Source organism: Copadichromis virginalis, linkage group LG18 (assembly GCF_057382275.1).
Source record: "Copadichromis virginalis isolate Kocher_CV1m ecotype Utaka linkage group LG18, C_Virginalis_male_GT1.1, whole genome shotgun sequence".
NCBI lineage: Eukaryota > Metazoa > Chordata > Actinopteri > Cichliformes > Cichlidae > Copadichromis > Copadichromis virginalis.
In genome coordinates this window covers 6,501,609-6,523,989 of record NC_140635.1, presented here as the reverse complement: position 1 = coordinate 6,523,989, position 22,381 = coordinate 6,501,609, and the positions used below count along the sequence as shown (strand labels likewise).

Here is a 22,381-nt window from a genome sequence, read left to right as displayed (position 1 = left end):
CGAAATAAGGGAATAACAAATTAAGCACTAAATTACCAAAGCCTCTGTGCATGCTTAGGGCCAATGGGACGGGGAGAGGTTGTGCGTGGCATGTGTTTGCATCTGTGAGACCATAATTAAAGCTCAATATCCCAACTCCAAGTTAATTGCTTGCTGTCTGCTGTGGACTCATCTGACCTCCTCTAAGTCTCCTCTGTGGAATTCAAACAAGGAAAGCAGACGCTTCCAGACATCTGCAGGATATCTGCACATTTCTGGAAATACAGCTTAAGCTGAGAAAGAGTTTTGCTGCAAACTGTGCAAATCACTCAATTTTTAAATGCACTTAATTACAAAAATTAGCAGCTGTCTCCGTCCTTGCATCTTGAACTTTGATGTCCAACAGTTGCTGGATTTCAACCAAAAAATGTTTTCTTCTCTTTCATCATTTTTAGTTTACTCCATATTAAAATCTTTACTCTAGGTGTCTTCCTAGCCTTATGATTTCACATGCACTGGACATGTGACCAAATAAACAATCATTTATGATCAAATATGACTGTCAGCTTCAGAGTCAAATCCAAATAAAAATAAATAAATTGCAGCTGTTTACAGAATTTAACATCTTAGGGATCATGAGTTTAACTGTTTTCTTTGACTATAAGAGAAAATGACTGAATGTGGCTGAATTACAGTTAATAAAAATGAGACTTGCTATGTATGAAAATGTACTGACAGCCTGTGATTTGTCTCCCCTCTCAGCCTGGAGAGCAGACAGCAGCTTCAACAGCCCACAGCCTGAGTCAGTCTTCACTGTGCAGAGCAGCTGCTTCAGATCTGACATCAGCGATCGCTCTGCCTGCAGATCCTGAGTGTTGATAGCTACAATGGAGACCTCACAGCAGCTTTTACATTAGCTCTGCAGCATGCAGGGTGTTGGGTTATGATCCCACTCAGATACGACAGCCTGCCTCGGCAGGATTTCTTCTCACAGAGAGACGCTTTGATTATTTTTATTCTATATTTCCTTCCATCTCACTCTTACACAATTTCAGGGAAAATGGAAACTGATAACAGTACAGCAGCAAGTACAGGCCTGTACTTGCTCATTTGATGATGATCTGGCTTTTTGATGGAGCAACAGCTGGACAAATGACTTTGAATCCAAAGGCAATAATTACCAAAGTTGAGAAGGAACTTTTGCACAAATACACAAAAACAACAGGATTATTCTCTGTGCTACCCTGAATTCTATTACTCTAAAAAAGTCTAAACAATTACTGGATGATCTAATATGAAATTTAATGAAGATATCCATGGACTCCTGAGTATAAACCCCATTTGATGACCTTTCGTCTAGTGGTCATTGTTTTCATGTCTCAACATCTACTGCGCAGGGTTAGCACAAGACATTGTGCAAATGTTTTATTAGACAAGAAAAAACGAATTTGGATATCAAATTATGTTTTCCATTTTAAGCATCAGTAGGGAGGGATGGATACTTGACAGGTACTATACGCCTCAACTCAGGAGCTGGCACCGTGTTTTCCAGATTCAGATAGCAATATAATTTCACATCAATCCATTTATCCATCAACAGCTGCATTGTTTTTTTATTTTGAGCATAAGGACTTTAAAATTTAAAAAGCATCAATTTTAAAGTGTAATGCACATGTTACAAAGCTACATCGGCAGCATTAATACAACATTTACCACCAGGTTTTATAACAGTACTGTTAAATGTCCACACAATGCTCTCGCCTTATCATTGTTTACAAAAGATAGTAACAGTCTACTTAGAATGCATGAAGGTAGAGGAGGGTAACTACTGGTGATATACAGGGGACGAATATCAAATTCATATGCTGATACTATTCAAACTGTTATTATAACTATTTTCAGCGTGAGAGTAGTCAAAGTACTACTAAGTTCAAACCTCTCAAACCTTTTAAATGTCTAATATTTAGTTTATTCACAGCAAAATCAATTAATCTTCCTGCAAACATTTTTTGTGTATTTGTGAGTATTTTCTCACACAGTATAACACATGTGTAGGACAAACTATTTGGACACTACTAAACTTCCAGGAAACAGATGGTCCAAAATGGAGAAAGTTACACTTGCTTTTCACTCCAACGTGTAAATAAAGGTTCCTTGGTCATTATTCGAGTAGTCCAGAGTATATTGCTCACCAGGAAAATATGATCTATCCATCTTCTGCAGACCCCAGTCGGATTCCTGTTGTTTGGGGACAGAAGCGCCTGAGGAGAGGATTGCTGCATGTAGTAATAGGAAAGCCAGAGGTTTCACTGAACAAAAGCAAGGCTATTTCTTCAAACATCAAAGACATCCCTTCCCTTCAGGGCTTCTCCACTGATCACTCTACTATGAGCTGCCTCAGCAAGTACATGAGAGTGAATCAGGAGAAAACCAGTACAGGCAGACTGTCATGCCTAAGTCTGATCAGTAATAATGACAACTAAGGAGAATGCTGTCGGTAAGACGGAACAAATGTCAAGTCAGCGGCATGAAAAATAGAAACAGAGACGTCAGAATAAACAATTTCTGTGAATTTCTGGATATAACATATAAATACATATGGGGCCAACAGAAAATGAAAACTAAAAAATTAATTAAAAAATGAAACCTCCGATGGTCTACAGAGATTTTGACTTGTATCACGAGTAATTGGAAACATTACTCGTGATAACAGTTAGATAACAGGTTCAGGTTAAGGCAACAAATTCTGGCTGGAATTTGATCATCAAATCATCAAATTATAGATTATCATTAAAGGAATTACACTGGAGCTTTTTATGCATATTTTTACATCAAAGTACTAATTAGAGTGTGTGTGTGTGTGTGTGTGTGTGTGTGTGTACATGTTTAGACATCTTTGTGCGGACAGAAAATTGGCACGCTACTATACTTGTGGGAACCAGTCCCTGTCCCCATGAGTTAGGCATTCATTTTTTAGGCTTAGAGTTAGGGAAAGCATAATGTCAATCAGATATCCTCACTAAGATATGAAAACAGGTGTGTGTGTGTGTGTGTGTGTGTGTGTGTGTGTGTGTGTGTGTGTGTGTGTGTGTGTGTGTGTGTGCGTGCGTGTGTGCGTCTTGAGCACCAGGTGTTTTCCTCCAGCTGTCATGAATCACCCTGTCCTCCTCTTCCTCCTCCTCCTCTTCCTCCCCTCCCCAGGCCACAGGAGGAGATGATACTCTAAAACCACCAGGATGCTCCTGCTATCAGCTTTCACCTCAGACGCTGCGCCAAAATGTCATCACATCGATCTTGTTTCGCATGTGGCCCTGCATTTCATATATTTGTATTCCTACTGTGACAGCTCTGTTTTGGAGAGGGACTCGACCTCAGTACGGAGCATTTCAGTAGCTTTAAGCCAAAATATGAAAAACGTTTATTCAAACAACCTCAAATTCAGCAACGCATTCACTAGAGTTCACAGCCATTCAGCGGCCCAGCTTGAAGTGAAGAGGAAAAATGGTTGTTGAGTTAAACAATTTTACTGCGAGTTCTTAAATTATGAGTTAGGTGTGCCTTTGGTTAATGCAGTGTTGAAGGAGTTACAGTACTGAGCAAAAGTCTTTATTTCTTAGTATTTTGCTTCCAAGCATCCAGACTTTCTTGTAATCTTTTAAAGATGTCTTATTAAGCTACTTAACACTGATCTGTGAATCATTCAAGAATAAAAAGGCACCTAATTCAAGAACCAGAGTTCAGGCTGAAGAACAAATGTGGTCATACCAATTAATGACTTTCTTTTGTACCATATTTCCATGTGTGTTTACATGTTTCAATAAACTGCTGCATGTATTTCCCATTTCCCTAATGTCTAATGTCACCTCAGAGAAATTATGTGTTTGCACAGTACTGTATGCGACCATGTTTGAGGAAACAAGAAGCATCTGTGAATTATGTATCAACATTAAATGGTGTTAATACATAGTTTTTGTTATTGCCACTAGTTAAAAAGTATCAAGAGATATTACTGGATTCTTTGATCTAAAGAAACCCTAAAGCTTGCTGACTTTACTGCTAAATCACAGTATGACATGGAGCAGTCAGGTACCTGGCAGCACAAATCAGATGTTCTTTAAAAGCTAGAGATGACTACTGGTGGCCCAGACTCTCACTGCAGTCCTCTGCTTTTATCATCTTCTGCTTGTTGTTTGGTTTAATACATTCGTTTTCATCACTCTGTCCCTGTAGTCAGACGTAGCAAGGAAAAATGTCCAAGGTTTTCTCATTGCTCAAACAAAAAGCTGTGGGGAAAGATGTGGCTACTGAGACTAGTCTGGCTCAGAAGATGGCTTGTTTCACAAGAAGACATTCTTTCAAGGGCCTTTTTCTTACTGGCACATTGCGAAGTGGCATTTTTCCATGTTGTGGTTGATGCTGCACTTCACTCTCAAGAAGAGGTTTGACACAAAGTGAACTGTCAAGGACAACTTTGGTGTTCTTTTGAAGTTCAGCAATCTCATAGAAATGTCAAGAGTCACTTTGAAGAGTCACTGTAAAGGGTTAGAGAGGAATCTGCTGAGTACAGTGACTGAACACATCTTAAACCTTCCAGCTGTTCACCTAGGATCAGAGCAAAGCAGCCTCTGAGCCCGTTTCATAAAGTTACAGGAGCTCAACCATGATGTTAAAGGTTGCCGTCAGAATTTCTGCAACACTGTCAAAGTAGTTTTTGTGAGCTTTTGTGAGCTAAAGTTTTTTCAAATTAAAAAAAATAACTTGGTTCTGGCTCCACAGAAGAAAACCCGGTGCTTTGTAATTGTTCTTTTAACCATATATTTAGTTAAAATGTTAAGAGAATCTACAGAAAACAAAGAGTAATACAAATCTAACCCGTTGATAAGATCTTTCATCTCATACTGTTAGATGCTGCAGCCGTCGCAGGGATACAAAGGTATCCTTTTGCAGCCCCACCTTGAGGCACCGTCTGCAGATAGCAACAAATTATAAGTAATAAATCTGTCAGTCAGTAGTACACACATTTGTCCTGTGTTATCAATGTTTATACTTGTGTATGATGTATGGGGAGGTCAGGTGAGTCTAAATCAAACACTTAATACAAAACTAAGAAATAACGCTTTATTTTAGCACCAAGAGGTTTTCTCACATGCGGAAAGCAGCCGTAGCTGAGGCTAGTCTTGTTTAAGCTAAAGTCACAGTATTTTTACTTCAGTTATCAAAGGTCTGTTTGGAGAGGAGAGGAATAACATTTGAACGGTAAATAGAAAAGTAATTGAGCAGCTTTACACTACAAGGTCTTTAAGTGTTTTCTAACTATAATGCACACACCCTGACGGATACACTGCGGGCACTTTGGCATTCAGGATCTTGCCCAGAGAAACTTCAACGCACCGGCCCACGGGAGCCGGGGATTACACTACTGACCTTAAGATTGACAATCGATTGGTGCTCATGAGCTACAACCAAAGCGCCTTAACATTGCAACATTTAATTTTGCATTCGCATATTTGACACTTTTTATTGCCTTGAAATTTTTCCGCACTTCATAAACACAAGTCATCTAATTTAGAATTTCTCTTTCTTGTAAAACATAAATACATTTGATTCTCAAGAGCAGATGTGACACTAAGCGGCTCTATGGGTAAAGAAGAATCATTCAACCTTACTGAATAGGGCTTTTGAAGACCATGGTGATTAGAAATTAGGTTTCCTATTTATACTGTAATGATCTGTATGCTACAGTTGAGTGACGTAAAGTAAGTACAAAGAAAAAGCTTGGACTAAAACGGACATCATATTGTGCTTAAATAAAAACTCCTTCATTCAGCATATGAAAGCCTTGAGTAGGACCTCCACACCAACATCCCAGAGATGTTTTTTCTCTATAACATAACATTTAAGGCTCTTCTGTTGTATAGCTCAGAGTGTCGAGTAACAAGGACAAAAAGAAAGAGACTTGCCAAAGACCTTGAGCCAGAATTACACCCGCTTCAGCTGAAAGGCGAGCATGAAGGAGTTTCAAAACCAGACACAGGAAAGAGGATTTCTAAAGAACTTCAACCTCAGACTTGAGGAACAGAGGAATCAATATGGAAACGACCCTGTCCTTTGTGTGAGTAAGAAAGAAGGAAAAAGATGCCCAGTGTGCTCTTGTTGCATTCTGGGTAAAATTTGCAGGGACAAAGAACGAGGGTTTGCAATTTCTCACGTGGAAAGCACATTTCTTTCTTCACCTACTGTGAAAAAAGCTGGTTGATCGCTACTGTGGATTACCCAAAACAAAGGTGAAAGAAAGTTTCTGTATAAGCTCTAGACTCGAGATATGCATTTTGAAAATTGAGATAAAAAATTTTACTTTCTACATTTTCCAACCTCTTCAACATCCAAGTGGGTCATTGGTGACCTACATAAAGGCAGAGTTAAGTTGGATTTCAGCCACATGACTAAAAAACATTGATTCATAAGTTAGAACATGTTGCCTTTCAAACTGAACAAGCATCTGGCTTTCTGTTATTAGACTTTTATTTTGACATGCTATGAAATTTCCATGAAAAAGCCAACCTTCAGTTCAGTGAGGTTTCCTAGCATTTGTTTATGCACAGCACTTCAGGAACCTTGAGACCTGGACTTGCTGCCACAAAACCCTAATTCTTCTTTTTCTGTTGTAGATTTTCTAATGTGCTCAGGATCATCATCCTACTGCAAGGCCCAGTTTGGGCCAAGCTTTAACTGTTGGACAGATAGCCTCACATTTGACTCTAGAATACACTGACATACACAGTTCATTGTTCACTCAATGACTGCAAGGTGCCCAGGTCCTGTGGCTGCAAAACAAGCCCAAATCTCCTCCACCACTGTGCTTGACACTTGGTATGAAGTGTTTGCTGATATGCTGTGGCACTGTGCATTGGTCTCCTTGAACCAAAGAACATTGTTCCAGAAGTCTTGTGGTTTGCGAACCTAAACCATGTTGCCATTTTCTTCTTAAAGTAAAGAGTTTTCCTAGGGGACCCTTCCAAACCACGGGTACTTCTTCAGTCTTTTTCTAATTTTACTGTCAAGAACTTTAACATTGAATATTCTAACAGAGGTCTATTGAGTCTGAGATGGAACTTTTTCTAAGCATTGCACAATCTGACTTTGGGGTGAATCTGCTCAAACAGCATCTCCCGTGGCACTGTGTAAACACATGCCTGAATGCTACAGAGGCTTTAATAGAAGTAGTTGTCACACTTTCTAATGATCAATTAATCAGCTCCATTTCATTACAGCACCTGGCTGCAACTTACCCTTTTAATTTATATTATTTTCTAATTTCTGGAAGCAGTAAAAGTGTACTTATTTCACCTGAAAATAAATGATAAATGCAAAGTGAATTGTAATTTTGATTGATTTTTTACTCTTCAAATACTGTCCATCCATCCACCTACCCATTAATTTTCATCCACTTATTTTCAAATATGTCTCCTTCAAAATTCAATTGCAGTTTGCCTTTTACATGTTCATCATTAAATCTGTACTCACTCTGTGTCGGTGATGACATAGCCAAAGACATCATCATCTTTCTTCATCTTGCTGGCTTTGACGTCCAACTGTAGCTCAGGAACGTGCATCGTCTTCTTGTGAGGTTCATCGTACACGAGAGAAGCAGGAGGGGGTGCCACCTCCTTGATCCAGCCTGCCACCTCCAACAGCTCCTCTACAGACTGGGTGGTATCCTTCTTTTGCACCGCCACCCCTACTTCGCTAGTCCGACTCTGGACGTTTTCCAGCCCCACCTGCTGCCCTCTGGGTGTTTGACTGGCATCGTCATAATGGTTTTTAGCTGGGGGAGGTCCGGTGAAGGAACTTTTGTCAAGGTAGGCGAGAAGCTTGGTGAAGAGGCTGCCACTCTCCGTCTGAAATAAGAGCCAATGAAATATCGTGGGTAAATAGACTGGTTCTTATATGATGCTTTTCTACTCTAACTGCGCACTCAAAGCGCTTTATACAACTTGCCTCACTCACCCATTCACTTTCTTTTTTCCTATGTAAGTCCTTCTATCTAACATTCTTACGTACTCATAGGTTAATCGGAGAGCAACTTGGGGTTAGTATTTTGCCCAAGGATATTTGGCCCGCAGACTGGAGCAGACAGATCAAACCACCAACCCTTACAATTAGTGGGTGATCTGCTCTACCACCTGACCTACACACAGCCACCCCAAAACTAGGTTTCCGTGTAGCAGGAACAAGTTTCTCCCCTCACTGTAGTAAAGTGACTCTGGTGAGACTTGAACCCACAATCTTTGAATTTCATCTGACACAAACCAATAGCAATCCAATGTGCTATCCATTGCACCACAGAGCCTGGTAAGACAGTAGATGATCCAACTGTTACACAGAACTTAATTTATTTCAGACACCTAATTAAAAAAAATACAAACCTGACTAATGAGCTCAATTTTAAGCTTAAGACACTTAAGACATAGTGTCTCTAAAAGAACATGAGGCAACGTCTGTAGCAACCGTATCTAGGGATGGGTATCGTTTAGGTTTTATCCGATACCGGTGCCAAATCGGTACTTTTGAAACGGTGCCGGTGCTCAAACGGTGCTCAAACCGGTGCTTAAAGAATGGAGAACACAAAATTGGTCCAAAAACCTCTCATGTTCAGCTGGTTTTTTGTAAAAAGATAACAATGTTAGCCTTTTCTGCAGCTATAGGGGATTTATGGTATCACTCTTGGCTGGAAGCAGTGCTTAAACAATGGAAAAAACACAAACTTTGTCCAAAACCTCTCATGTTTAACTGTTTTCCACTTTTTCTTTGGTCATTTTAGCCTTTTTGGCCAGGGTGAAGGGAGTATCTGCCATCAAACAAGAGGACAGCCGCATGTAGCTATGATGATGTTTGCTAGTTCACCTTACATGCATTAATGTAATAACGTGGTTAGCCTACTCAACGTAAATTACACACTAACAACATTAAGCTACTCACGCAGAGAAGAACGGCTGCTGCTGCATCATCATCCGTCATCATTTCTGCTACACTGGCAGGGCCAGGGGCCAGGACTCTATTCTTCGGGTTTTTTGGGGGATATTGCTAACTCCGGGTCCGATAACAGGCAACCCACGCACAGTAGATGCGCTCGGTGTGAGGTCTCGCAGCAAGCTATCATACGGCGCATTTCTGGGCTTTTTAAAAAAACGCTATGCGTCGCCAGGTGTTTCATCGGATTTGAGGTGTTACCTCCTTTGACAGTATCACAGTATCAGCTTAAAGCACTTGTTGCAGGCTGCTGAGTTTGCATCTTTTGCTGTGAAGTACAGCCAGACTTTTGACCGCTTGGCCTTGGGCATTTTTAATCCGTAGCTCTGCATAAAAGAACGCACGTACCTGGACCCGCCTACTATCCTCGGAAACGTAAAATGATTGGCTAGAAGTGTATCACAGCTCAGGAAAAAAAGCACCGAAATGTGCGCTGCTTTTCGGTCTGGTTACTACCGTTTATGTCAGAACCGGTGCCATCATGGCACCGGACACCGGTACCCATCCCTAACCGTATCATAACGGAAAGAATCCGTGTGGTGCTTTTTCTAGTTAAATTGCACTGCTCCCAGCCAGTGCAATGATTTGCAAATCCCATAAACTTATGTTTTATTCACAGTGGGACACAGAAAATAAATCCAATCAAATGTGTAAACTGAGAAAGTTAACAATTTTAAGAAAAAACATCTGATCGTTTTAAATTTGACGGCAGCAGCATGTCTCAAAAAAGTAAGAACAGTGCCATGTTTACAATGTGCAGCATCCATTCTTCTTTTAAAAACAGTCCATAAACATCTAGGAAATGGGGAGACCAGCTGTAGGACTTCTGGGAGAGGTATATTATCCAATTCTTGTGTGATATAATATTCTAGCTGCTCAGCAGTCCAGGGTACTCTTTTTCCTATTTTCATTTCATTTCATTACAATTGCTTTCAGTTGCTGAAAGATCTGGACTTAGTGGCAGGCTAGCTCTGCACCTGGACTCTTCTAAAACTGTACGAAGCCATGGTGTGATAATAATAGATGAAGAATGTGATTTATCACAGTCTTGCTGAAATATGCAAGACCTTCCCTGAAATATGTGTCATCTGGATGGGAGCATTTGTTGCTCTAAAACCCACGTATACCTTTTAGCATTGAAGGTGCCTTTCCAGATGTGCAAGCTGCTAATTCCAATGGCTCGAATGCACCCCCAAACCATCAGAGATCCGGGCATGGATCCATCCTACCTTGTGCCAATAGTTCAGGCTGGTACTGGTGGTTTAATGCCGTGGGAGTTATTTTCTTGGCACATTTTTGATTATTTAGTATCCACTGAGCATTGTTTAGCCTACCTGATGGTTGCTTCCAGCAAGATAAGGTGCCATGTGACTAATCTCAAACATGAAAATCAGTTCACTGTACTCAGATGGCCTCTACAGTCACCAGATCACAACCTAATAGAGTACCTTCGGGATGTGGTGGAATGGGAAATTTGTCTGTAGCCAACAAATTTGCAGCAACTGTGTGCTGTTAGGCATACTTAATGAAGTGGCTGTTAAGTGTCTAATGAAACAATATTGAATCAAGTTCTTTTTCTTTTAAACTGAACTTGTGGGAGTTTTCCTGTTGCTGACATTAGCGTGTTGGCGATCTGCAGCTACAGGCATGAGGAAATAATTGCCTTGAATCAAAGAACAGCCACCCTGTCAGACTTATGCTGAATAGGGTTTTAATATGCTATTATTCTTCTGGTCCTAGCTTCAGGGTAATTGCTCGTCTTGTCAAGAACTACATCTCACTGCAGCAGCAATGCCATGTGAGCTAAAAACATAGTTTGTTCTGTCTCTGAGCACTTTGAAATACAATCTTCTTTGCAACTTCAAATTGTTTTTTGGGACCAGCAAGATGCATCAGCCTGGAGGGAATTTTCAACGAGCAGAAACAAAATAAGAAATGAGTACAAGAAATAAGCACAGAGAAGACGTTGCTTCTATTCCGGCGTTGATTTCAGCAAATCTTATCATAAATATATTTTTCGCTACAAAACACAAATAAAAAGTAGTTGAAAATGACATATTACATTTTATTTGTAAAGTCAGATATATGGACAAATGAATAACAGTCCCACAGTCACGAAATCCCTTTCACTAAGCTGAATGGGTTTTTATCAAACACTGCAGCAATAGATAACTATTGCTCTAAAGGTAGTGCAGCATTTAGTTATGTGTCAGCATGTTATCTGACATAAAGCTGTGTGATAAACATCAGTCTTCTGGATTGGAAAGTTGTGTATTTGTTTGTGTTTATGGACACATAATGACATAATGTCAATGTGGAATTTTTGCATTCTGTAAAAATGAAAAATATTCATTCTTTCCTTATATCTATCTATCTATCTATCTATCTATCTATCTATCTATCTATCTACCGTAATTGTCGGGCTATAAGCCGCTACTTTTTGCACAAGCTTTGAACCCTGCGGCTTTTAGTCAGGTGCGGCTTTTCTATGGATTGTCCCTGATTTTTGTCATATCGTAAGACGATTTGTTTTGTTTGTTCCGCTGTTGTACGGCACTACGTTGCCTGGCGGAAGGGCATGTGATCAGACACACAGTATCGGGGTTCAAGAGTGGTATGTTGGTCACATGTCCATCCGCCAGGCAACATAGTGCCGTACAAGTAGCTCGAAAAACAAACTTCAAAGTAGCGCTACACGTTCAGCGGGAGTCGTGGATGGTGTGCGGCAATAAACTTGCGAAAAGCAAGTTATGCTCAACTCCACCGGTGGAATCTGACAGCGTGGAAAAGTGTGAAAACATCCATCCATCCACCTGAGCCTAAAAGGTAGTCTGAATCTATTTTTCTGGTGTGTAGGTTATTGTTATGTACTACATTTGTTACTCGTTTTTGAAGCACAGCACATGTTTCGTACTTGTAATTACCGCTACTTGTACATATACCTAAAAAGTTGTGCAAATATGTACCCATAACTTGTTTTTCAAAATATTAATAAAAGAGATGTGTCTCCAAACAGCCATCTCTTTCCTGACAATTCGCTTTGTGCATATTCTCTTACATATGATAAGTCAACATTGTAACACCTGCGGCTTTTAGTCAGGTGCGGCTAATGTATGTACAAAACAGGATTTTCCCCTGATTTTAGCTTGTGCGGCTAATATTCAGGTGCGCTTTGTAGTCCGGGAAATACGGTATCTATCTATATCTATATATCTATATATCTATATATATATATATATATATATATATATATAGATATATAGATATATATATATATATATTAGGGGTGCAACGATTCACAAAATTCACGGTTTGGTTCGGTTCGATACTTTGGTGTCACGGTTCGATATTTTTTCGATACAAAAAAAATGTTCATGCCTTTTTAATTTGTCATTTATTAAAATTATAAATATATATTTTAACTCAAAAGTACAGTTTTTAAATTTAACCCTAACCCTTGTGCGTGTTTTTTATTTTGACAGCGAATGCGCACCTGCGGACCACTTATGTGCAGCCCTGGTTATTTAGCTCGTCATATCGCAGCCACAGAAATTCTTTTGTCCATGAAACCATAAAGCTGCACTTTCTTTTTGCCTTATAGTCTCATTTGTCATAACTTCTCCGTTTTGTGGTAAGCTTTTCTTTGGCTGTCACTTCTTCACCCTGACCTGTCTTATTTGGCTCAGCAGAACTAAAATATATATGCTGCTGGTTTTACACACGCACTCACATAAGCTCAGCGATTCTCTGCGCGATCAACCTCTCAAATGTTTAAGCTTGCTGCGGGAGATTTCACTTGTCATGTTTGCGTAGTAAGCTAACGATTAATAAGACGATGTCAGAGGAATTGGTGCACAAATTATCATCACTCACAGATCAGTGCTGTCGCTCTCTATACACAGTTTGCACGATTGCAAAGTGAAAGCAAAAAAACAAGCGCAAATTCAAACGCGATTTCAATATGTCACATATTGACAGTGGCTCACCGATGCCAATGACATAATTACCCAGCTACATTTCCGAAAGAATGCAAAAGCATTGACATATATTTTTCTTCCTACAATAGCCCGACGGGCAGGGAAGAGATAGATTTTGGTAGCCCGACTGAAAAAAATCGCTAGCCCCAGGACGTCGGGCTAGCGATATTGCGAGCCCTGTATCTGATTGAGGAATCACTCATCTTTGGAAAAGAGAGTTTATTACAGAGAAATGTCTCTTTCCAAAATAAAAGCTATACTATCCGCTTCTTCTGGGCTATATTCTCAGCAGCATAAGGAGAATCATGTGCTAACGGCTGTTTAAATGACCCGGGTAAAGTTAGTAGCATGCTTGTTGTTTTTGTCTTTGCACTAGGATGATGTCAGCATAAATGTGCAGTCATATTCGTTGTGTTCCCACTAGTGCTTTCAGGTTAATCTCGTTGAAATGACCTTAACGCCACAACATGGCAAATCTCAGTTAACGAGCTACCGCCGATCGCCCCGTGCATGGGGCTAGACGGCCAACACGTTAACGAGCTAACTGCGCTAACACACTAGTTCCCACCCATGTAATTGAGCATTGCATGGCACATCCAACATACTGTTTTACTTTAGTCCATGACTGGCTTACCTTCAGGGTCATACGTCACATGAAAACCAAAATAATTCCAAATGCCAGATCTAAATGAGGGTGGGGGAGGTCCATGTTCCAAGGAGAGCTTAACTTCTGTCTTGCTAGCTTGCCCTGCGCTCTTCCTTCTGAGGATGCTGTCTGTGTGGAGCGCTCAGTAGATCTGCGCTCGACAGTGCAGCCTAGGCGGAGTAGTCAAACGCAGATTCACTGAGCGCTCAACACAGACAGCATCGTCAGAAGGAAAGTTGATAAAATAAATTACAAATGTTGTATTGTTTGATACATATGCATACCGAACCTAAAGCACTGTATCGAACGGTTCAATATCGATACGAATATCGTTGCACCCCTAATATATATATATATATATATATATATATATATATATATATATATATATATATATATATATATATATATACATACATACATACACACACACATATATATACATATATATATATGTGTGTATATATATATATATATATATATATATATATTGATCTATAGATATATAGATAGATATAAGGAAAGAGTGAATATTTTTCATTTATATACACTTATATATACACACATATATATATATATATTTGTGCTGTCAGCGTTAATCTCGTTAAAATTACGTTAATGCTATAACTGCATTAATCTGGAAAATCTCCATTAACAAGTTACCGCAGATCACCCTGTGCATGGGCCTGCATGGCGTCAACTCGTTAGCGCGGTTAGCTCGTTAGCGCGGTTAGCTCGTTAACGCGTTAATCTAGTTAAAATGGCATTAACGTAATTTTAACGAGATTAATGCTGACAGCACTAATATATCTACATACATACATCAGTAAGTATGAAACAGGACAGATGGAATAAAGGCATTCGTGTTCAGAAACACAAATCAGTAGAGTTTCTGACTATTTCACAAACTGCCGTGATGACCTGTTGTCATGGCTGTAGTCACATGTCTGGACAACACAAACATTTTAAATGCATGAAAAAAAAATTAGCTTGTTTTAGGGTTTTCACATTTTTAACAGATTGAAATTTCCGCTTTTAAATCAGCCACGATCCATTTAATGTCAAACTAAAGCATTTCTGCATGCACAAGTCTTCTTGTTTAAAATGCAGCACTAAAGTAACTGGTTAGTAGTGTGTAACACATCACAGTCTGTTGGTTATTCATAACCCGCGAGCGTTCTGATGTCCTTCGTGACAGGACTTTCTTGATTTGGTTGGTTCTCACGTCTGTCTGGAGGTGAAGAAAAAAACCTCTGTTTCATCAGAGATTGTAATCAGGTATGCATTGACTTTAAGATGTTCCTCTGTCATTAAAATCAAGGTTCTGTCAAAGTGCAAATGAAATTGGCTTTAAAGATCCTTTGTTGCCTCTATCAGGAGGAATTTTAAACAGAACAAACGCACATACTGACTGATGCCTTGCTGAGAGCTTATAATCGCCCCTCTATCTGGTCATAATTATTTTTATTATGTAGCTTAGTAGTTTAGTAGAGTCCAAGACAAATTTCCTCTTGGAAACAATTAAGTATCTATTGGTGATCTATCCGCTGAAATTTTAAAACTTTATAGCAGAATCACATTTGGTTTTTTAGACACACATCTCTCTACTATACATGCTAGTATTTCAACCACTGCTTTGAATAAAAGAAATCTGTGAAATACACTAATGAGTTTACTTTTTTTTTTTTACCCAGGTTTCAATTTACAGTATAAAGGACTGAATCAGTACAGCGTCGTTGTTACGAGTTCACCTTGTTTAGCCTTAATTAATTCCAACTCACTCATTTATCCACTGCTCTCCCGATTCCTTAAAAAATGCACATGTTCATATCAGTCCGATTTATTGTGGAAGATTGTCTTCATTATTTGAATAAATAAAAAAAGAATATTATTAGTGCATACTAGCAGTATAACAAATAAAACTTTGGGACTAAAACCTGATGAATTTTGTTTTTGTTGTCAGCAGTTCATTCTCTCGCATGAATACTGAGTTCTAGATAAATTCTTTGGGCAGTGATTTCACCCTTGCAAAATTTCATCTCATTCCCTTGTTTAATAAATTACATAACTGCTTACAATGTCAGCCTTGGCTTTGATATTTAAGTCTTCCCTTTCTGCTACTCTGATTGCTTACCTTGTCCTGCATATTTTGCTCCCCTGTCTCCGTGTGACGCTCTGTTGGGAGAAAGAGAATAATCATATTGATACATTTGTGTTTCCATTCAAAGCGGGAGCAGAAAGATAGAAAAAGAGGTGGTATATGTAAAAATTCATTCAGAGCTAAAAGCCGCCAAATTTCAAGGCCATTTCCTTAAATCAAATTCACCATTCCTTAATATTTTACTGATCTGAATTCAACCCTGTGTAAATTTATTTTTCACTGTTGCTGAAAAAACACAAGAAAACATAAATAACATATCCACTGCTGTCTGACCACAGTCTTTAATCATTTAGTTATCTGTTGAGCACTTTTAGTGATTGTGTAAACATGCAAAGCCTGAGTGGCCTCAGTGGACAATAAACCATTAACACTGGCTGGGTTTATGTTCTGCATTGAGCACAGGATGCTTATTTATTTTCACATTGATTTTTATGTTGCACTCTTGTGGCAACTTGAGAGCTCCGTTTTTTTGTTTAATCCAGCCTACACAATTATGCATGTATTATAGACTTACTTTCCATCGCTTACTCAATACTTTAATTGCGTAAAAACAAAACGAATCACTATAAAATTACCTTGAAGTGCTGCCAGTGCGACAGGAGTGCTCTCCTGAGGTTTCAGGGTAGGAGCATTCCCCAGCAACTCATCCCTAGGAACCTCCCCCGCCTCTTCCTCTTCTTCTGCTTCTTCTTCTCCATCACTCATCTCTCCTTCCAGGTCTCTCGGTCCTGGTCCCCTCATTCGGCTCAGGCCTCTGTTTAGTCCCTTGTCCTGATCAACTACCTGTAGAGCCTCAGCTATCAGGCTCGACAGCTGGTCCAAATCCTGCGGTGTCAGCGTATCCATGTCCACATGCTGCCTGTCAACATTCTTCAAAACGTTCTCGATGAACCTCTCTGGAGGAGAGATGGAAGTAAAATAACAATGAAAGACAAAGAAATTATTATCATTAAAGCAGACCAAATATTCTAACTCCACGCTCCATGTTTGCATTCTTGGACTTGTATGATTCATAGTTCAAAATAATATTTATTGATCTTGTGCTGGGTTTTGGTTAAGTCACTCAGTTTACCCTCTGTCAGAAACAAGCTGTTTTAACTGCCTTTCTACTAGCTTTAAGCCAGCTTCCTTCTGATTGGCTGCCCCTCATGACCAGAAGGTTTGAACAGCAGGTGGGTGGGAGAGCTGTGTGTCTGACATGACATCCTCAGTGTATAGATTGCTGGGATTGCATAGTGGCTGCATTATTTGAAATTCTGGACATGTTTATTATGATCGTGTATTTCTAAGAGAAAACAAGAAAAAGCAGAATCAGTCCCCATTAAAACCAGTTATGTAGTTTAGATTAGAGGCAATAGTCTCACTTCTCATGTCTGCTGTCTCTCTTCTGATCTCAGCATTAAATATTTTTAGGTATCTTACTGTGACGATGTGAAAGCTGTGATTTGTAGCAATGAAGCTAAAGCTGTTTATGGAGCTCCTTTCAGGTTTACAGCGAGCTTCAGCTTGGTGTATAGCTGTCCACTTATTTACTATTTACTTGGCATCACATAGCAACCACAGCAGACAGTTGTTTTCATCAGAAAAGCCCTGTGTACCAGCACCAAACAGCAGGCAGACATTTAGCTAGCTAGTGAGCACACAGTGGAGAATTTAGGAGACAGATATTTCCCTCAGGACTCAAAAAAGACACAGAGAATCGATGCAAGAGTTATATTCATTAGGTGGACACTGGACTAAATTTAATGCTGTTCTGTTTGCTGGATGCTTATATGAGTTCATGTTCGCTAACAAGTTTGCTAAGTTAAAGTATGAGGGCCTGTCAGTGTGTGCAGGTTTTAATGCACAGATAAAAATGAAAGTTGAACATCTACAACTATCATAAGAACTGGGCGCACTACACGTGATTAAGTTTACCTTTGAGTTAACTTTGAAAGCCTTATAGCAATTATTTAATGGTCCTTGCTGTGAGCTAGTTTTTCCAAAGTCATGCAAATAATGCTCATCTTTATGGAAAAAGAGTACAATGTGGTTTTCACCACAAGCCCTGTGTGTTCAGTGTAGCCACAGAAAGAAAGAAATAATAATAACTTCCTTATAATGAAGACCCAGCCAGCGTCTGACAGCAGGCTAAGGCAGAAACATGCTATCTGATTCTAAGTGTAACCACGCTGTGCTACAATTTCCTTATTTCTATTCAAATTTGCTTTACTTTGAACGATTCTCCTTGAACTTCCTGGCACCACTTCTGGTATTCTGCATGGTTCAGTCCACTCAAAGAAAGCCATAACTCACAGGTTCTCCTTGTTGCTTGTAATAAAATTATGTAATATCTGGCAACACTGACAGTTCAACATGTGTGTGTTTACATGTTGTAAGAGATACGATTGAAAGTGAAAGACGTCCTGCCTGGAATTTTGCATCTCAAACACGCTGCAGACTATGATGAAATCCATCATGGGTAAAATACATACCATCAACAGACGTGAGTGGGTCCTTGGGTAAGGCCCCCTGAGGCCTTCCCATGTTCACAAGTCTGGATTTCGAGGTCTCCTTTTTGAGCCCAGAATTCTCTATTCTGTTGCTGTAGAACGTCCTCAGGCGCTCGAATGGGCTCGCTCCCCCACTGTGAAGGGACGCATGCCCGGAGAGATACTGCCTCAGGGCGCCCAGGAGAAGGTCACCCTCAGCCTGCGTGGCGAGGAGCTGGTTGGCTGGTGGTCTCTGCTTTTGCACGGGTTGGAACGATGAAAGAGATGAGAAGCTGGAGGGAGGTGATTTCTGAGCTGAAATCTGGGGCTTGGAGCGATAAAGCTCTGCAGGGATGCCGGACTGGAAACGGTCATTCTGGAAAACACAAGCATACTGTACAAAGACACTGATGCTGAAGACACTTCCACCAGCTTTCCAATAGCAGAGCTTTTGCTCTATTTTCTGAGAAACAGCCACACTGTGGCTGAAGGAGAAGTGCATGCCCCTAATACAGTCATTTCAAAACACGACTCTGGATGTGAGCATAAAAGTCCCACCCACCTGCTGTTTGTGAGGGGCAGCCAATCAGGAGAAAGCTGCCTAAAAGGGGAGTGGAATTAAAGGAAAACTACCTCAAATGTTTTGTTTGACACAATGGATGAACTGAGAGGCTATGAAATGTGAATCATCCAAACTCCATTAACTATAGAGAGCTTAAGTAAAAGCCTGAAAATTCCCGACCATATGTTGTAATGTCTCAGAGCAAATAATTAGACCTCGAAATAAACAGACCGCAAGGGACAAAGTATAACTGCAAAGTAAAGCATAAAGTAAATTATAATTACTTTGCATTGCTTGAGCATTCCTGCTGCCTAGAACTTTAAGATGCCAACCATCTCACTCACCAGCCCCTTCATTCCCAGTCATCCCTCTGTCTGATGTTTAATGATGACAAAAAACTGGCTGCGACAGAAAAAAAATCTGACCAAAAAATATGAGTCATGCAGAATTACTATTTATGCAGATGCTGGATCCAAGAAAATGTCCCATCTGCTCGTCACACGTTTAAGGCTGAGACAACGTCCTAAAATAATGGGACCAACTGTATGTGACAAGAATGCAAACCATCCTGACGCCAAAGTACAAAACACAAGCACCCTGCCTTTTTTCTTTCGACACACTTTGGCTTTTCTTTCTTTATAACACCACCAATCCAGTAACCTTCGTGTTAGTGTAGCCAATTTACTTCTAGACAAAATGTATGCAAAATTAAATAGATGTGCATTTGCTGAAAACATCTAAATGTAACGTTTCTTGTTTTTGTTCTTCCACTAGATTTAGAGAGAGTATCTGGATGCATGAAGAAGCACTTTGCTTTATTATTAAAGGCTTCATTTGAACAAAAATGATTATTGAGATGAAAAAGGCCATTTTTGGGGAAAAAAAGTTATTAATCCATTTATGCAATCATATTAACAAATCCATCAGCTACAACAAAAGCAAATTGTCACTGCCGGCTCCATTAACGCCCACCTAAGAGCACAGAAATGGCACAAGCCTGAGTAACGGCAAAATTATCATAACAATACAGACATAAGCCGTTCCTCACAGTTGTCATACTTCTTTATGATTTGTGTGTGCGAGGCCCCCTCTGGTATTTGTTGCTGGCAGTATCTTTATTCATTTACATCCCTCAGTTGGTGATGTTTATGCCACTCGTACCCGAAGGGCCCCTTCAACCCTCCAGCTCCTTTTGGCTGCCACCAAACAGGTGAACCTGGATAGAAAAGGCCATGAGCCTGCAAGCGATGCCTGCAGGCTCCACGCAGTCGTACTCGCTTGGTCCTCAGTACAATTCCCCAGCTGGAAAGAGGCCTCTGCAGGCACAGCAGAGGGACGCAGTCGCGCCTTCAGTTATTAATTAGAGCGGTGAACTCCTGAACTCTCGGCTGGTATTATTTCCCTCATAACGGTCAAGCTGGGAGAAGTCATCAGTTAGGACAGAGAAGCAAGAAAGAAGCGACAGCGAAGGATGACAGCGGACCACCTGCTGTGAAGGTGTGCGCGTTTGTGTCCTTTCAGCGTGTTGTGCGAGCGTGCACTGTATGTGTGCACGCTTTCTTTTCAAACTGAGCCAGGTGGCCTCGAATGGAGGTCGAGGCTAAATGCAGTCATTGGGATAAAAACAAATTCCTCACATATTCTTCGGTTTTCAAATGTGAGAACAGGACCAGCGGGAGCTGAGGTTTATGTGGCACTTTAGCGATATTCTGTCATTTGCGCTTCATTACTTTTGGGCTTTTTTGAATCCTTTCAATTAGCACACTGATAATTGATGTATAGAGGTGAATTAACAGCTCCATATTTTCACACTTGGACTCTACAAGAGGAACTTTGCATGATTCACAGTATACTGGGCCTTGGTGCAACTCAGATCATTCACTGTCAAACAGACCCCAACTTAAACCGACCTTTTCTTTCTGATTAGCTATTTCTCATGAACAAAAGTACAGCAGGTGGGTGGTGCTTTTAAGTTTAGTTTGAAGATCTTTGCCTTCATTGTTTGTAACTTTACCCATGTTTAATTAAAGCTCCCACCTTTGAAGAAGATAATATGTAACAGAAAATAATAAAAAGCATAATAGTTTCTGTTTACTTGCTTGAGGCAAAGAAATTCCAACAAATGGCAAGAAAATCATGAACCGGAACAACCAAGTCCCAGAAGCCAAACAGAGTAAATGTTTACCTTGCTTGGTGCGCTCAAGCTGGAAGTAGATGTCTTGGGAAGGAGGCCAAGGCGCTGCAGGTACATCTGGAGATTTTTGCCGAGTTCTACCTCTACCGGTTTCACCCTTTGGTCCACTGGGTCCATTGCTTGAGCTACTGGCCTGTGAGAGTAGAGAAAAAGATGAACAAAATGCAGAAATTAGTCACTTCAGAGTAGCACAGTCAGATAACTTCATTGCAAAGACGTGCAAATGAATTGTTTTTCCTCCAAATGGAATTATTAACATGATGCCATTCTAAAATTTTCATATATCATATATTAGTATTAGAAAAAAGGCAAAAAAAAGGTCACAAAGTAAAATAAAAAGTAAGAAATTAAAATACTGGCAGCAGCCAGTGCTACCCTTCAGCCTCCGACAGCAGTAGATACACCTGTGGTATAAATTTTAAAATCCTAGGTGACAGAAAACTTCACCTCACTGATATTTGAACTCGTTGAAGATTTTTAGTAGATACACCAATGGTATCCATTTGAAAATCCTAAGTGTTATCTTTCTCGAGTTATTGTTTTCACAAGATTTTCAGACAACTTGACCTTGAGGTCAAGGTCACCGGGATTCTGACTTGTCCAAAATGTTTAGTAGATGCACCTATGCTATCAAGCCCTATGCCGTCTCATTTTCGAGGCATCGTGTTCACAAAGTTTATTGTCCACGCTGCCGGCCTGCCAAGTGGGGTGACGACAAAACTAAATGAAAATTATTAGGAGTAAGATAAAACAGAAGTGCAAATCTACAAATCTACATGTCCTTTGGTCACAAAACTATTTGAGCTAAATAAACATCTGACCTGATCTCAGTGGTGTAGAACGACCCAGTCTGCTGTGGTCTGTAGGGAATCCTTCTCAGTTTGGATAACTCCTTGGACAGAACCTGCTGGGTGGTATCATCTTCCCAGGTCAAACCTACAGAAAGAAACAAGGGGACCCTTTAGAACTAGAAAGACAGGAATACATACGTTAACAGGACACAAGCAGGAAGTCCAGTATTGCCCAGGTGCATATCTACTGTGCACCTGTAAGTCTCGAATGAATTAAAACTGCACTGAAGTACAGAAAAAGTGGGTTGTATGCATGAGCAAAGTGTAGCCGACACGTGGTGAGTATGGGATAGAAAGACGGAGAAGAAATTGCTAAGCATGCAGTAATTTCCCTAAACTCATTAGGTCACTCATTAGCAGAGGAGACGAGGAAACAGCGGGTCGTCCTTGGAGACTCCGGCGAGAGACTGTTTCAGTGACTAAGCAGAAACCGTCTCTCCTCTAGCTCTCCTGCTGCACTTCAGTTGTACAACATGATGAGCTACTTGGGAATTTCTTTTACACATCTTT

General features: G+C 40.1%; 1 protein-coding gene and 1 non-coding gene across 2 annotated transcripts in view; both read right to left on the bottom strand.

Moving 5' to 3' along the window:
• Positions 1-22,381, bottom strand: part of LOC146687138 (receptor-type tyrosine-protein phosphatase N2-like) — a 217,768-nt gene that overhangs the window by 157,567 nt on the left and 37,820 nt on the right. The window contains exons 4-9 of the mRNA XM_085439918.1: positions 21,842-21,956; positions 21,012-21,153; positions 18,268-18,640; positions 16,369-16,689; positions 15,767-15,807; positions 7,504-7,877 (exon numbers count right to left, since the gene is read on the bottom strand). Coding sequence (XP_085296044.1) covers positions 7,504-7,877; positions 15,767-15,807; positions 16,369-16,689; positions 18,268-18,640; positions 21,012-21,153; positions 21,842-21,956 — 1,366 coding nt within the window. The remainder of the gene's footprint in view (positions 1-7,503; positions 7,878-15,766; positions 15,808-16,368; positions 16,690-18,267; positions 18,641-21,011; positions 21,154-21,841; positions 21,957-22,381) is intronic.
• trnas-gcu (transfer RNA serine (anticodon GCU)) lies at positions 8,238-8,329 on the bottom strand. Its single transcript is given in 2 exon segments — positions 8,238-8,273; positions 8,293-8,329. It is a non-coding gene; the product is annotated as a tRNA-Ser (tRNA).